Genomic DNA, 15,564 nt, shown 5'->3' on the forward strand with positions numbered 1-15,564 from the left:
AGTCCTTTTTGACCTTCTGTTTCTCACATATGATGCATTTGACTCTTCCTCAGCTTCATCCTTTCTTACTCACACACACACTCTGAGTGACTCAGCTAATTCCTGGCAGGAAAATATGAAGCATTGTAATATGGGGATGATTCACCAAAATAAACAAGTTTCCTCTATGTGTTCAAACCAATCTGTGATAACAGCCCATCATTTATACCAAGATTTACAGACAGAAAATCAGCTTTTCACCCGTTTTACATGTACAGAGAATTCAAAACCATTTATTATCTGAATATAACACAAAATATTTATTCCAAACTCTACATTTAATTTTCACTACAGCACATATATTCAAAAGTAAAGGTAAACAAAGGGCTCCAATATGCTAGAAATTGGATAAATAGTGAGACGAACAAATAGTTAACTTAATGAAACTTTTAAAATGGCCTGCTTTGGTTTTAGGATCTTGTATACAATGAACTATGTGGTTTATTTTTTTTTCTCTTTTTTTATGTGAAAAATGAAACACATGAAACTGTTGAGGTTTAAAGTGCATGGATACAAATATTGATAAACTGTAAAGAACTAAAACCTCACTGAGTGTTTGTGTCTGATTTCAAGACATTAAAAATGAAGCCTGAAGCCCTTAAAGAGACAGAAAATTTGCCAGTGAGGTAAAATAAAATGCACTTGTCAAGTTTCTTATACAGGATTTCCATAAAGTCTCTTTACACGTTAAAAAAATATATTACAAAGGCAGTTGATGAGCTATCTTAATCAGATTTGTTGTTTTTACTTAGTGGCATTTTTAATCACATTACTTTTGTGTATTTTAGGTATCCTGTTCATAGAAGAGGTTCTGTTGAATAACCCCCCCAAAAAACAGCTACTCCTTAAGAAAAGACATAATGTGCATCATTGTTCAGTGAAACAAAATCAAATGTGCAGATTTAGCAAAACTACAGAACCAAGTATGGAAGAGATCCACTGTTATGTCCATCTCTTTGTGCATTTCACAAGAAGTTTATGGAGACAGTGCTGGATATAAGGGAGGAGAGGACCCTAGACTGGTCGCCAGTCAATCACAGGGCTTAGATAAGGAGGCAGACAACCTTTCATGCACACACTGACATCAACGGGCAATTTAGAGTGACCACTGAACCTATTGAGCATGTTTCTGGTGTGTAGGAGGAAGCCTGAGTACAAGTAGAAGACCTACGCGTGCACGAGGAGAACAGACAAACTCCACAGATGGGCCAACATGCCCAACTGGGGTTTGAACTGGTGACCTGTGAGTCAGTGTTGTCCAACAAAATTATTTCTCCTTTTAGATCAATTAAATAAAACTTTAATATCCACTCCTCATTTTGTAACATTTCCACATTGCTTTTGTAATAAATTTCCTAAATTAAAAAGTGATTTTATGGAAACTTTGTAGAACAAGAATTATGTCTTAATTAAAGGAACTAAACAAGAACAGTATTTCTTACCCCACTGGCAGATATTTCTTTCTTTCTTTCTTTCTTTACAAGCAATTTAGGCATATTTTTTTCTTTAATATCTCTAAGTAAGACATTGTCTGGACTTGTCAGGTGAGTGTGGCTCATGTTCAGCCTAAAAAGACAATTTGTACTAAAACTAAGACATGAACACCTATTACATTTCAGATTTTGCAGTGTAGGAGTTGATCCAGTTCAAAGACTCCCAGCAGGTTAGATACAGTCGGTGACGTTTCCTCAACATGTCCGTGTGACAGTCCACATACATGTGTAAGAGCTACATGTTACTGTGAGTGTTCAGCTGAAGAGGCCTGCCATCCAGCCCCCTCTTCAGTGATTTTCCAGCAGAATAAAACTCAGTCTGTCGCAGTGTTGGTGGTTCTGTGACTACAGAGAGGTCTCTGTAGCCTTTAGCTTTGACCGACGTCAGCTTCTCTGTGACTCAGTAACCGGCTGCTTCGCCCATTTTCCTGGCATCAGACACGGCAGAGATGCAGCCGTCCTCTTTCTCCACAGCATTGACCACGTTGAAGAAGTTTCTGGTTGAGCCTTGTGTGTGCCCCATTGCTTTCAGAGCCTCGATGACATCCTGAAAGACAAAGAGGAGCAGGGCTCAGGTGCTATAAGGCGATGAGTGGACTTTATTGTTCCTGGAGGAAACCCCAGAGGTAGATAACTCAAGAATTACAGCACAAAAGATGAGCAGTGCGAAAGGTAAAAATGTACAGTGGATAGAACTAGAATAATTGAACTGAATTGAAGCTCAATATGTAAAAGAAAGAAGTAGAAACATAGTGGTGTCACATTGTCATTGGTATTTGCAGCAGTATCGAGAGGCAGATAGTAAAATAGTTTAATATCTCTAATAATGGATGTTGAAAAGCTATATTGCACCTAATATGAAATTGACTATAATTAGTTATTATGGCTGATAAATGCAGACTCTTTAAGCATGTTACCTTATCAAACCTGGGCTCAAACTTCACAGTGTTTTCTGAGTCGACAAAGACGACAGGAGCAGCGATGGCCTCCTCAAGACTCTTTCCAAACCAGAGGTGGTTCATGAGCGTCTGGAGGAGAGACAGAACAGCACATTTCAATCTGTCTGATGGGGAAGTGATGATTACAGAATGGATTATGGACACGCTGAAGACACTTGAGAAGACGCTCTTGCTATGACAACAGTGAGGGGCATTAGGCGGCAGCAATTTATCTTAATAGCACTCAGTATGATTGCCCTTGGTACGTACCGAGGCCATCCCAGTCGTGATCATTCCTCCACCAGTCGATCCAATCACCAGGATCTTCGACCGAGACTTCAGCACAGCGGGGGCCATGGAGGAGGGAGGCTGCTCCCCTGTGTGCACAACAAAAGCTTTGACTGACAGAACAGACTCGTCAGTGTGAGAAGAATGAAAAGAAAATGATTATAAATGCATGCAGCAGGGTGTCTGTGCATACGGGAATCAAAGGCGTCAATCAGAGCATGAAGGGCAGTAATTCAGCCCTGACATGTACTTTACCTTTGTTCACCAGTTTTCTACCTCTGTACAAAAATATCCTCTTTTGAACACTGTGTATTCAGACTCCTGATAGGATCCTCCCTTAACAATTGCAATTCAAGGCTATTTATTCAATAGGAGCTGGAGCTCTGTGTTAGAGCACATTCATGTAAACAGTGATTTTTTTTTTGTCATTTTGGGCCAAAAAGGGGAAACACTTCCTTCACATGGTGAAGCTTTTTCCTCTATGAATCGTTCTCCAAGGCTTAGGCGTCCAAAATCATTTAACCCTTGAGTCTTCCCATCTGAGGAAACTTTAATATCCAACCAGCCAATCACATGGCAGCAACTCAATGCATTTAGGCATGGAGACATGATCAAGACGATCTGCTGCAGTTTAAACTGAGCATCAGGATGGAGAAAAAGGTGAATTAAGAGACTTTGAATATGTCATGGTTGTTGGTCTGAGTACTTCAGAAACTGCTGATCTACTGGGATTTTAACCCACAACCATCTCTTTACAGAGAATGGTCCCAAAAAAGAGAAAATATCCAGTGAGCAGCAGTTCTGTGGGACAAAATGCCTTGTTGATGCCAGAGGTCAGAGGAGAATGGACAGACTGGTTGGAGCTGATAGAAAGACAACAGTAACTCAAATAACCACTGGTTACAACCGAGGTCTGCAGAAGAGCATCTCTGAACACACAACACGTCCAGCCTTGAGGCAGATGGGCTACAGCAGCAGAAGACCACACCGGGTGACCCTCCTGTCAGCTAAGAACAGGAAACTGAGGCTACAATTCACACAGCAACACCAAAACTGGACAATAGAAGATTGGAAAAACGTTGCCTGGTCTGATGAGTCTGGATTTCTGCTCCACATTCAGATGGTAGGGTCAGAATTTGGTGTCAACAACATGAAAGCATGGATCCATCCTGCCTTGTATCAACGGTTCAGGCTGCTGCTGCTGGTGTAATGGTGTGGGGGATATTTTCTTGGCTCACTTTGGGCCCCTTAGTACCAACTGAGCATGGTTTAAAGTCCACAGTCTACCTGAGTATTGTTGCTGACCATGTCCATCCCTTTATGACCACAGTGTACCCATCTTCTGATGGCTACTTCCAGCAGGATAACGCTCCATGTCATAAAGCTGGAATCATCTCAGACTGGTTTCTTCAACATGACAATGAGTTCCCTGTACTCAAATGTCCTCCACAGTCCCCAGATCTCAATCCAATAGAGCACCTTTGGGATGTGGTGGAACGGGAGATTCTCATCATGGATGTTCAGCCGACAAATCTGCAGAAACTGTGTGATGCTATCATGTCAATATGGACCAAACTCTCTGAGGAATGTTTCCAGCTCCTTGTTGAATCTAGATATGTCCTTTCCTATCCTTCTAGCCATGAAGGATTATGGCAGTTTTGAAGGTGAAAGTAGGGCCAACCCGCGACGAGCAAGGTGTACCTAATGAAGTGGCCGGTGAGTGTTTATTAATTAAAGCTGGCACTGAAGGAGAAGTTGAGGTATCACCAAAGTCATTGGGTTGTCAGCTCCAGTGGGATATCAGTACTAAAGCCAGGAGCAATCCACTGTGCAAGAATTAAATTATATTAATCCACATCATGCTGGTGAACTAACTGGACTGACATGAAAAGCAGAGCCACCGACAAGGCTGAGGTTTTTTTGTTGCTACATGAAAAGATCTTTTTTGACCTAAGCTGTATTAAAACTGTGCTGACAGATATAAATTGTACTTTTGATATATATTTGTACATCTTCCTGTTTATTCCTTTCTTGATTTTAGGTTTTATCTTAATCTTTAGATTTGTGCTGATTGAGTTGGGCGCCCCCTGTAGACAGAGTTGTGTATCTCTTTATAGATTGCACACACTAGTAGAAGTTTGACTCTCTCATCATCCCCCCTCTGTTTCAAACCATCACATGCATCACTTTCTGTGAATCTTCTCATTTAAAAATGTAAACAAAGGCACAACCAGTCTGCCTGATTTAAACCTCTTCATTCACTGACCAGGAGCAGGAAGGAGATGAAGCTTCAGTAGGCTGGTATTCATTTCACTAAGTTTTAGAAGCCATTAAAAGCTCCATTGGGTGTCTATAAATGAGGACGTTGCTTGATGAATCTATAAAGACTGATCCGTACATGCATCAATTTTGTTTTATAACCGTTGAATGAAGACTGAAAACACGTGGTGCCCATCTGATTACCAGGAAAGATGTTATCGACTCTCCCACAGAAGTCATACAGCTCATTGTTGAGGATGACCCCGGTTCTCGGAGAAAAGACTTTAGAGCCAAATCTGTGAAGGAGACGTATCAGAAGAACAGGATTAAATCATCCTTAAGCACATTAAACATACAGCAGTTATGATCCACGCTGTGCTTCATCTGTGCTCCTGCTAACAGCTTTTGGACTGTGATTACAGCAGTCTTATGAAAAGAGAGATTTCTTTTCAAATTCCTTTTACAAAAACACTGGCTCCATAATCTCTCAAATCTTCTTAATCCTCTGCTTTCAAACCGACAATATGTAATGGTTGAGGCAGGTCCCTGCAGGGACTTACATGTGGTTGATGGTGCTGGTGACAGACACAGCAGATCCGTCCTCGGCCAGCACAGACACATGCGTGGTGCCCATGCTGTCCAGATGCGGGGTGATGTTGTAATACTGGGGGTCATGGGCCTTGTCGTCACTGATCAAGCTCCGGATGTTGTTGGCAAAGCTGTCCTCTGTGAATTTCTTAGCCATCTGTGCAAAGTACAAAGCATTTAAATCACACAGGATACAAATTTAGAGCATTAATCATAACTCAGGCTTCTGGCTGTTTGCAGAGAGGATGGAAACATGATGAAAGGAATGTTTAAAACTGGAGACATGCAAGCAGTTCTGACTCTTTAAATACTTTTTCTCTGCCTCTAAAACCTTCAGGTATTTCAAACATTGTAAAAGAAGCAATGTTTTGTTATTGCAGAGCTGTACATCAAGCTAACTGGGAGGGAGATTTTGGTGTGAGAACATTTTGAAAGCAGAGAGAAAATCTCTGCCATCACAACCCTCAGGGGTCAACACTGGTGTGAAGTAGAACCTGTTTCTGTAAATGTGAGAGATTATTTCTAAGACTTTTCAGTCTCTAATGGTGATAGTGAACCGAGAACACTGACATTTATTTACACTGGACTCGAGTGTAATACTGAGGTACAAGTCAGTAAGGTTTTAGTCAGTCCACTCCATTTCAACTAAAAGAGATATTTTTGACCAGTTTCGTTAAATGGGGGAGTTGAAATGTGGATATTATTACACAATTTTTTTTATGTAAACCAAATCAGGTCTTCTGACAGTGCAGAATGAAAGTTTTCATTGCGTCTTTTTTGAAGGTCGTCTGGAGTTCAGATTAACGTCTAAAAGGGTCTACTTATGATGTCTGAATGTTTGGATCTATTTTGAACGTCTCATTGATGTCTAGATTTGGTCTGCAAATGAAGTCCAAATGCTGAACGTCATCACAATATCCAAAAATGGTCATATTCAGATGTCAAAATTTGTACCCATTTTGCACGTTGCTTTGACGTCTAAATATGGATTTTTGACAAACTGACCTGATACTGACGTGATCTTCGTGTCTCTTCAACGCCCTATGTTTGGAAGGCTTACATAAATCTTCATTTTTCTTTCACTGGTGTTTCAGAAAACCCCTATTTCAGCCTTTGTCTGAAATGCTTCTTTTTAGCTGCTATCTCTTTAAGACTTTCTGTTCCATACACCCCCCAATCTCTGATTGGCCAGCCCTCTAGAGGACTGTCAGGGGCAGAGCTGTGGGCAGACTTTGGTGTTTGAGGCCCCTCAAACTAGTCATGAACCAGTTAGGAGATCTTTATGAGAGGGCCTTGTCATTTCAGCAAGTTAGTATGAACATCCAGCTCTGTGACTTTATGTCTTTGTTTAAAATATGGGAAAGCAGAATACCCCTCTTTAAAAGTAGCTCCACAGCACTTTTGGCTACGACTTCCTTTGACCTTCATTTCCTTATAACATTTTTAAAATATAGTTTTCAGCTATTTTTTAATGTAATTTAACTGATACTGTTGCCTGCATGAGCTACAAAAGCAGATGAGACCATCAATATGTAAATATCTGTAAACATATGTACATTATGTTAATTTCTCCAACCATAGTCTACAAGTTGCCAATAGTCTAAACAGTGTTTCCATTTCCTTTGCAAAAATTCAGCATTAATGGTACATTTTACAATGGAAAGACAGCATAAAAACACAACTTCAAAATAAATAAAATCAGTAAGAAATTAGATGTAGAGGCTTGTACCCAAATACAGGAAGCGCTACTTTAAGTAAAGTCTGGTCAGAAGTTTTAAAGCTCCGGTGAGGATTTTTTAGCTGGTTTTGAAACAAACTCAAATGAATTCTGACATCTTTCTCTGGCCTTAAAAACAAACAAACAGGACCATCATCAAGCAGAGAGACTATGTAAATGAAGTTTTTCACATCTGAAACCATAGGAAGGGGGTAGGTGGCAAACCAAGACACAAACTGCTGATACAGTCTTTTATTCACTGTGATGAATTTCAGATGACTGATATGAACAAGAGGCTAAAGAGAGCATGATATTTTCTTTCAAGAAAGACAAATTAAATATATTCAAGAGAAAATCTGCTGAATTAACACCAATGAAAAGTCACACACGGGAGCTTTAAATGAAATGTTGCAAGAACCTCAATGTATCCCAGAAAAGACAGTCATACACCATGAGAAATATTTTCACTCATGATGGGGATTTGAAAAATGTCCCTACTCCTGATGATGAGCCACTGACTCACTCCTATAATGATATTAGTGATAATATGTGACCCGTACACTGAAACAGAGAGTAAAACTTACTTCTGCTGAGCTGAACTGTGGATCCCGGATGTGTTTCTTTATGCCATTAGCAAACTTAAAAGCTTCGATGTAGCGATGATATGCCAGTGTCTTTTGTTCACCTGTCAGCGATGCTGAATCCAGATGATAACCTGTGAGGACACATGGTTCTTTAGTTCATACAGGCTCAGCTCTCAAAGTATTCACCTTCAAAATGTGAGCAGCATGAAGATATTCTCCAGCGTGAAACAGACATTCAGTGTCAACATGAGTGCAACAAGCACTGACAGGAGTCAGTTGGCAGAGCTCTGAATGCAGCTAACAAGCTCCTTTATGTGATGTGAGAGTGTGGAGGAGCAGCTCTGCAGTCTGTGTGCAGCAGAAACCTTTCAAGATGTTGAGGACGAGGCTGAGGATGATGCCTCCTGCAGGGGGTGGGGGGATGTACATCTGGTACTCTCCCAAAGGAACAACCCACGCATCCGTCACTGTAACTCTGTACGCTGCCAAGTCCTGCATCGTGATCGTTCCTCCTGAGCAAAAACATTGAAACAAATGGTTCTGCTGAGCAAAAGTGAAAGAAACGCTTCTCAGCTCCACATAATGGAGACTTGTAATGCGTCCCGGCAGCTCACAGTCTGTGAGTGATCACTGCAACGCTCCACAGATCCAATTGATTTGCTCTTTTGTAATTAGATGATAGTGCCAGGCAGAGATAGAAATGGTTGAAAAGAGAGCGTGGTGAATAAGATCTGTCTGACAATACCTGCCTCCTGTATGTCTCGGATTAAATCCTCTGCTATCCTGCCAGTGTAAAAAGCATCCGCCCCGTGTTTTGCAATCACCTCCAAAGTGTCGGCCAGTTTCTCAAACTTCACTAAATCACCGGTCTGCAGCAGCTTCCCATTCTCATCAGAGAAGAGCTTCCTACAGGTCAGAGGCAAACACAGATCATAGCACTTACATGTCAAAAGGTTAAATGAATTCCTGCACTGAACACCGAGGGCGTTTTATTTACCGCAGCGGCTGGGTCTCATTCATGTCAACATAAGAGAGATATCGACCCTGGACCTGGGGGATAGGAAAGCCTTCTCTGGCGAGTCTGATGGTCGGTTCAAAGAGGGCTGACCACGGCAGCTTTCCAGAGAGCTTGTGTGCCATCTCATAACCCCGGAGCTCCCCTGGGACCCCGATCCAGCGGGTACCTGAAGGAGTGTAAACATAGACAGGTAACCATGCATGTGAAGTCAAAATACTTAAATCACAATATGTGCAGCTTTGTGGTATTTGTACTGTGCTTGGCTATTTCCAAATTGGGTCACTTGATGCTGTTTAACCATGTTTATTTGTCTATAATTTGTGGATTCAAAAATAAGCAAAACCTGTAAAATACCAAGTAAATACATTTGGAGAATGGCTTTCAACCTATTTTAATGTGCCAAATGGCATCATGACAGAATACATCAAAGAGTAAGGCTGGGTATTGTTAAGAACATCACAATATCAATTCAATATGGATTTGATTTCATATTGATTTAAATACTTTAACGTCGATTCAATGACAAGTAGAAATACACAAATAATTAGAGTTTCTGTTGACACATTTTTTGATATTAATTTTCATGCCCATGTGTATGTCACCTCACATTTTTAGCAATAAAACAACCCAATAGTCAGTTTAAAGTTAGAGAAGCTGGATTTACGCAGCTTGCCTTGGTCGCAATTTTGTTGTTGTTTGGTCCAGTGCAGCTGTAGACTGTATAATTAACGACTGTAGTCTCCTAGATGTCACCCTTCTGTTTCTGAAATGGGTTTTTGAAGCAGATCGGCTATCACAACCTGAGCTGGGCCTCTGATTGGGTGAGCTTGCGATCTTAATATCCTCTGAACGGTTGAGTTAGAAAAAAAATGCCCACCCCACAGTGTGTGCCGATAGTAAAATTAGTTAGTAGTTAGTAGTAGTAGAATTAGACGTTTTTTGAACCAGGCTGTAAATAGGTTAATTTCTGCTTTGGAAACAACTTTTTTAGCTTGGTGCGTATGTGACTTCTCGAACTTCCAGAGCCAGCCTCAAGTGGACACTGGAGAAACAGCAGGTTTCAGCACTTCAACATTGTCTCATATTCTAAGACAGGAGGTTTCCGCTTGGGTGCAACAAACAAACCATATAAAATAAATGACATGCACAGTGCCCCCACTGGCCAGGAGGTGAATCCATTCAGAGGATTTCCAGAATCGATACTGAATTGTGCAGGGAAATATTGCAATGCATCAGTTAATATTTTACCCTTCCCGTTATCTGGGGGGGATTTTCAAAATAAGAGCTTTTTTATGTCACATTTTCAAAAGTCAGACAGAGGTCCAGCTTTCCAACTGTTCGCAAACAGAGAAAAGAGAAATATTTAGACCCATCTTCCTGACCTCTGTGTTATCTGAACTCTACTTTATTGTAAATGTAGATCCACAGAAACTCCCCTTCGATCAGTCTCATTCATAAAATGTGTTAACAGCTGAAAATAGCTTGCTGATGTCTCCATAATCTTGATAATAAATAAGTTACAGCAAGTTTAAAACCCCTACTACTGTTGTAGCATTTGGCATTTACTAAAGATTATGTGTTATTACAAGTGTGTATTGGTGTATTTACTGAAAGTTAAGGATATAAGTGCTTCACTGATTAAGGTATAAAGGTAAAGTATTCAGAGGACAGTCAACATAATTTTGATTTTAAACAGACATGTACTGGACTCTCACAGCTTTGTAAACAATGCTGTTTTCAGGTTTATATTTCTTTCATTTGACTGATGCTGTACACCAAACACACTTTTCCCCCTCTCTGATAATGTCCTCACTATATCACTTACAGATAAACTCCCCTGCCTGCAAAAAAAGGCTTACAAGTTCATGTCCTGACAAGATTAATCGCCTGTGTAGGCCTCCTGTTCCCGGAGCGTGTGTGTGGTCTTGGCTGAGAGCTCAGCACTGGGACAGCTTCTATACGTCAGGCCTGTTGGGCCCTCGGTGTGTAAATAACAAGAAGAAAGACATGGAGGACAGTGATGTATTACCAGGTCCAAGACCAGACTGACAGAGACTCTGATCTACTTGATATGAAGCTTTCATCTGTGGAAGACAAAGCTGACCTGATGCTAAATGTACTTTAAAGAATGAGTCCAGCAGGAAGAGCTAAATATCTGGAGTCTGCTCCCTCTTCTGCAATGATGCAAGACTAAGATTTTAATCTCTAGCTTCCTCCTCTGTACAGCAGACAGAGTATCAAAACAAGAAAATCTGTCCAAAAATGTGCAGGTGTTGTGATAAGTGATAAACCAGGTCAGTACCTGCCATCATCTGGAAGGTCTTGGGACATGATTTCAGCAGGTCAGTGTCAAAGTTCTGGGGTACGGTCTCTCTGGAGTTGATTATTTTCACTTTGCCTTAAAAACAGATGAGGTATCAGAGATTAGAAGTGGCTCCACAGCAGAGCAGAGTGTCGTTTTCTCACATTATGCCTGAGTGTTGTTACCAGAGCTGTCCATCACTGTGAAGATAGACCCTCCTCCGAGGCCCATGCTCTGCGGGTTAACGATGGAGGTGCACAGCAACGCAGCAATGGCGCCATCTACCGCCGAGCCTCCTCTCTGAAGGATGTTCCTGTGAGATCACACGCTGATTACTGTCCACGCAAAGTTATTCCCGCATGCTGGCCGTGGGTTCATGTTTATGTTTTGCATGAGCTGGTTTTATGAAAAACACATCCGGTATCCATGAATAAAACTTTTATTTCACAGGCTCAGCATATAAGACTTCAAAAACAGAGAGGTAATGACTTCAATGAAACTCCTAAAAATCAACACATGATGCCACAAAATCAAGAAATGCTGAAGAAATAATCTTTTAAATATTTAGAATCCAATAAATCATGTTGAAGTGTTTGCTGATACTGAGATACACACATGTTGGGTCATTATTTATCGGAAACCACGCGTGATAACGCGATAAATCCACATTAATTCACAAAACTCAAAGTTTATTTCCCATTACTTCACTGGTTAGTGCACAAAATGTTGTTTCTGTGTTATTGAAGGCAAAATGCTGCTTATGAAAGAGAAAGATCTGAAGTGTCGCTGACTCTCTTTAGGACACCTATCAAACCTCATAGAGGTCTACTAACTAAGACAAAAGTGTGAAGTATCACTCACCGTCCAATTTCAGAACAAATCCTGGAGTCTGCAGCCACTGCTGCTTTAGAAAAAGTGTCATCTGAACACTTCTGCCTCACAAACACAGCAACACACACAACGGCAACAACCACACACAGCAGCATCAGAGCGCAACAGGCGCGCACTCTCGCTGACCTCGACATATCTGCGTAAATCCAGTAAATCCTTCGTGGTTGTCATACAAGTTGAGTTGTTTTCAGTGAGCAGGTCATCTCCTCTGAAATACTCCAGCTACTCTGGTGTGATGCCTGGTTGCCCGATCACAAAGGGCAGCCTGGCCCCGCCCTCCTCCTCCTGGAGCTCTCCAGAGGGGAGCAAAGTTGAGGCATTAGTGTTGTTAAATCTGGCCAGAGGTGGTTTCACCTCAAAGAACTGGACCGGTTTATGTGGCACCCACGCAGCGGGGTGGTGGATGAAAGCCAGGTGACAGACAGCGAGCTGAGGGTGCAAGTACTAACAAGGAATTTAAGAGCTTAGCCCAAGGAGTACAGAGTGGGAGGAAACAACACCAGTCAATCCCAAGATGGTTTTAGAGGTTAGGGTGACATGGAAACAAAGTCTTACACACCTACATAAAATGTTTCAGAGGTGGGGGTGAAGATACTTCAATCAGCACAGTCCAGATCACTCAGATAGGAAACAGAGATAGTGTGATTTTCAGTAACATACTGGTCTCAAGGTCTTATATCATGAGGTCACACCATCAACTTTCCTGCTGACCTTTACAGGGTGTCCTTCAGCAGGGCCCTCATCTGCCCCCAGAGGAAAATACAACTCAGAAATCTGTTCTTATTTTAAATATATTGTTAAATCAACATGGAGTACACAAATAAAGCTTTAACTATTGAGGACAATGCCTCAAAGTGTGGAGTGTGTGAGTTGCTGTACAACCACAGTGTTTACTCTGAAGAGCTGAATAAATGCTGAACAGATCAGACAGGCCAGGACTCGTCAGACTGATTATATCTTAAAACCTCAGATATCATCCATCAGCTAAAATCTCTTTTATATTTTGATTAACAATGTCAGTTTTTCTCGTCAGTTTTCAGTTTTCACTATTCAGGTAAAATCAAAAGTTGCAGACTCTGAGACACAGGAGAGACGATCAACAGAGTGACTTTTTATTCCAGGAAAAGTTGTTGACCCTGTTGTCCTTTGTTGCCTCAAAAGTCTCACTACCAAACCACAGAGCGCTATCTAGGCAAGACGCAATGCATGTTGGGGGATGGTGTCTGCAGCGACATATCGAACAGCAGTCGATGACTGAGCCATAAAACACACGGAAGAGGGGGTTTTCATGAGGGTCAAGTCAAATACATGTTATGAGAGCAATACCGGATATAAGGTAAGTTTGCCTTCAAAATAAAACTTCTATCGTATTGCTGTGAAACGCATTGGAACACTTGTCTTAACGTTTTTTTAAGAGCATGATGAGTTGTGAAAAAAAGTTTATTAAAATATCAAAAATGAAATGAAATTACCGAAGTTTTCTTAATGACAGCCAAAAAATGTTATAATTTTAGTGAGTGGCTATTAAAAATTTCTGCATTTTACTGATAAAGAAACACCAAAAACTAATACTTAGTAGCCTATATTGATGATATGTTTCCTTTTCACTGACAAATGAACATTAAGTTAATAAATCACATGTTACAGTTGGAGACAATTTAGGGTTCCTGACAGTTATCGAAGGATGAAATCTTCAATGGTATAACTGTCTGACTGATTTGAGAATAAAAAACCATGAAAAACAGATAAAAAGCTGCATCTCTCCACTCTTAAGTGTGTTGTAGAACAGCTTTGAGCTTATTCGATTCACCACGGTAAAACTCACAGTAAAATATCTTGAATATGAAAAGGGTCAACAGGAAATCTGTTCTTGGCAGATTTGACTTGAACGTGTATCTGTCTGTTGATATGCTCACTTCAGACAGATACTAAGGTTATAATGACTAATGATCCCTGAGGGTAACTTCACAATGTGTGCTGATTAGAGAACAATCTCACACATTTACCCTCAAGAGGTGTGCCACAAGGTTTAGTCCTAGGACCACTTTTACTTTAATATTTATATTGTCATTTTAAATCATAATGTCTGTTTTGCAAATTTCCACCTGTATGCTTATGACACCATAATGTGTTGCTCTGCACCCACTCCAGACCAAGCTTCGACACAGTTACAAACTGCTTTTTACAATCGAACAACATTTTTATGAGTTATAACTTGTTTTAAATGAGGACAAGACAAAACAAATCATTCTGTTTTCGGGTTAAAAAAAAAGCCTCCAGACCTGGCAACAATCAGTACCTCTGACAGGATGCAGATTGAACCTGTATCTTGTTATGGCTACCTTGGTAATTAACTGATGACACTCTGACGCTTACCCTACATATTCAGTAAAAGTTGAAACCGACGTTGGGTTTTCATTTTCAAATCAGATCAGATCTGGTTTTTCGTTTGAAGCAAAAAAGAAACTTTTTTATGCTACTTTTCTGCCTGTGCTTGATTACAATGTTTTTTATATATGCACGCCCCTGCTCTGAGCTTGCGTGCTCTGCGTGCTGCATACCGTAAAGATTTGGGATTCATCACTTATTTTAAATCAATCATCACTGCTTGCTCTATTCTGGAGTAGGGTGGTCGTCCTTGTCATCTCACAGACTGGAAGGATATTTTTTCATTTATAAGTGTCTCTTAGGTCTGCTTCCCTCTTATCTCCTCACCTACATTGTACAGAAAAATACAGGAACTTGTCGGTACGACCTTATATAACTGTCTGTTTCAAGGGTCAGGGCTGAACTAAGGGAGAAGTGCTACTCCCTCTACCTGAAATGAGAACAACTAAAAACTTTGTGGACTGGGCTCATTGGACGTTTATGATTTGGAGGCAGATGTTTTGTCTAATATATGATGTTTTGACTCCTGGAGGTAGTTGTTATGCACACATGTTGTTACGAGCATGATATTTTTATTTGTGTCTGTTGTAAACATGTTACTGTGACGCCCCCTGTCTTGGTCGAGACATTCTTGGAAAAGAGTTTTTTAATCTCAGTGGTGCTGGAAGTCAGTAATACTCCCCAGCTACTGACTCTGCAGCTCAGTGTGACTTCAGGAAACACGCCAACAATAAAACTGATGGTTGTACTGAAAGCCTCTGAACTACACAGCTATCTCCTGGAGGCTGTACAGCTGCTGAATGAACAGGATGAAGCATCTTTTAAGGAGACAAAAGATGTACGCTGGTGCAGGATGTTCAAGGACGTCTGACAGAACACAAATCAACTGAATACAAAACTGTTTCACTGCAGAGCTCCTCACATCACGATTGGAAATAGAAACAGGGGAAGTAAAAAACAGGGAGATGTTTTTCTGCTTTTTGTTGGTGACATCTGTACTGTCACAAAGCGTGTTTACTTATTATGTTATTATGTAACTTTGGAAAGATAAATGCTATA

At 40.7% G+C, this 15,564-nt stretch overlaps 1 protein-coding gene across 1 annotated transcript; it reads right to left on the reverse strand.

Annotated features, from left to right (window-relative positions):
- Positions 1-406: 406 nt before the first annotated feature.
- Positions 407-12,326, reverse strand: ggt5a (gamma-glutamyltransferase 5a). Its single transcript, XM_074669958.1, has 12 exons — positions 12,088-12,326; positions 11,412-11,539; positions 11,227-11,322; positions 8,904-9,090; positions 8,652-8,812; positions 8,272-8,418; positions 7,907-8,037; positions 5,578-5,762; positions 5,222-5,313; positions 2,741-2,847; positions 2,450-2,560; positions 407-2,079 (listed from the first exon to the last, which is right to left on the reverse strand). Exons 1-12 carry the CDS (start codon positions 12,249-12,251, stop codon positions 1,933-1,935), a joined length of 1,656 nt encoding a protein of 551 aa, XP_074526059.1. The 5' UTR covers positions 12,252-12,326; the 3' UTR covers positions 407-1,932.
- Between the last annotated feature and the right edge of the window lie 3,238 nt (positions 12,327-15,564).

This window comes from Halichoeres trimaculatus, unplaced genomic scaffold, assembly GCF_033239565.1.
Source record: "Halichoeres trimaculatus isolate MK-OKI-2021-1 unplaced genomic scaffold, fHalTri1.1 fHalTri1_scaffold_5, whole genome shotgun sequence".
NCBI lineage: Eukaryota > Metazoa > Chordata > Actinopteri > Labriformes > Labridae > Halichoeres > Halichoeres trimaculatus.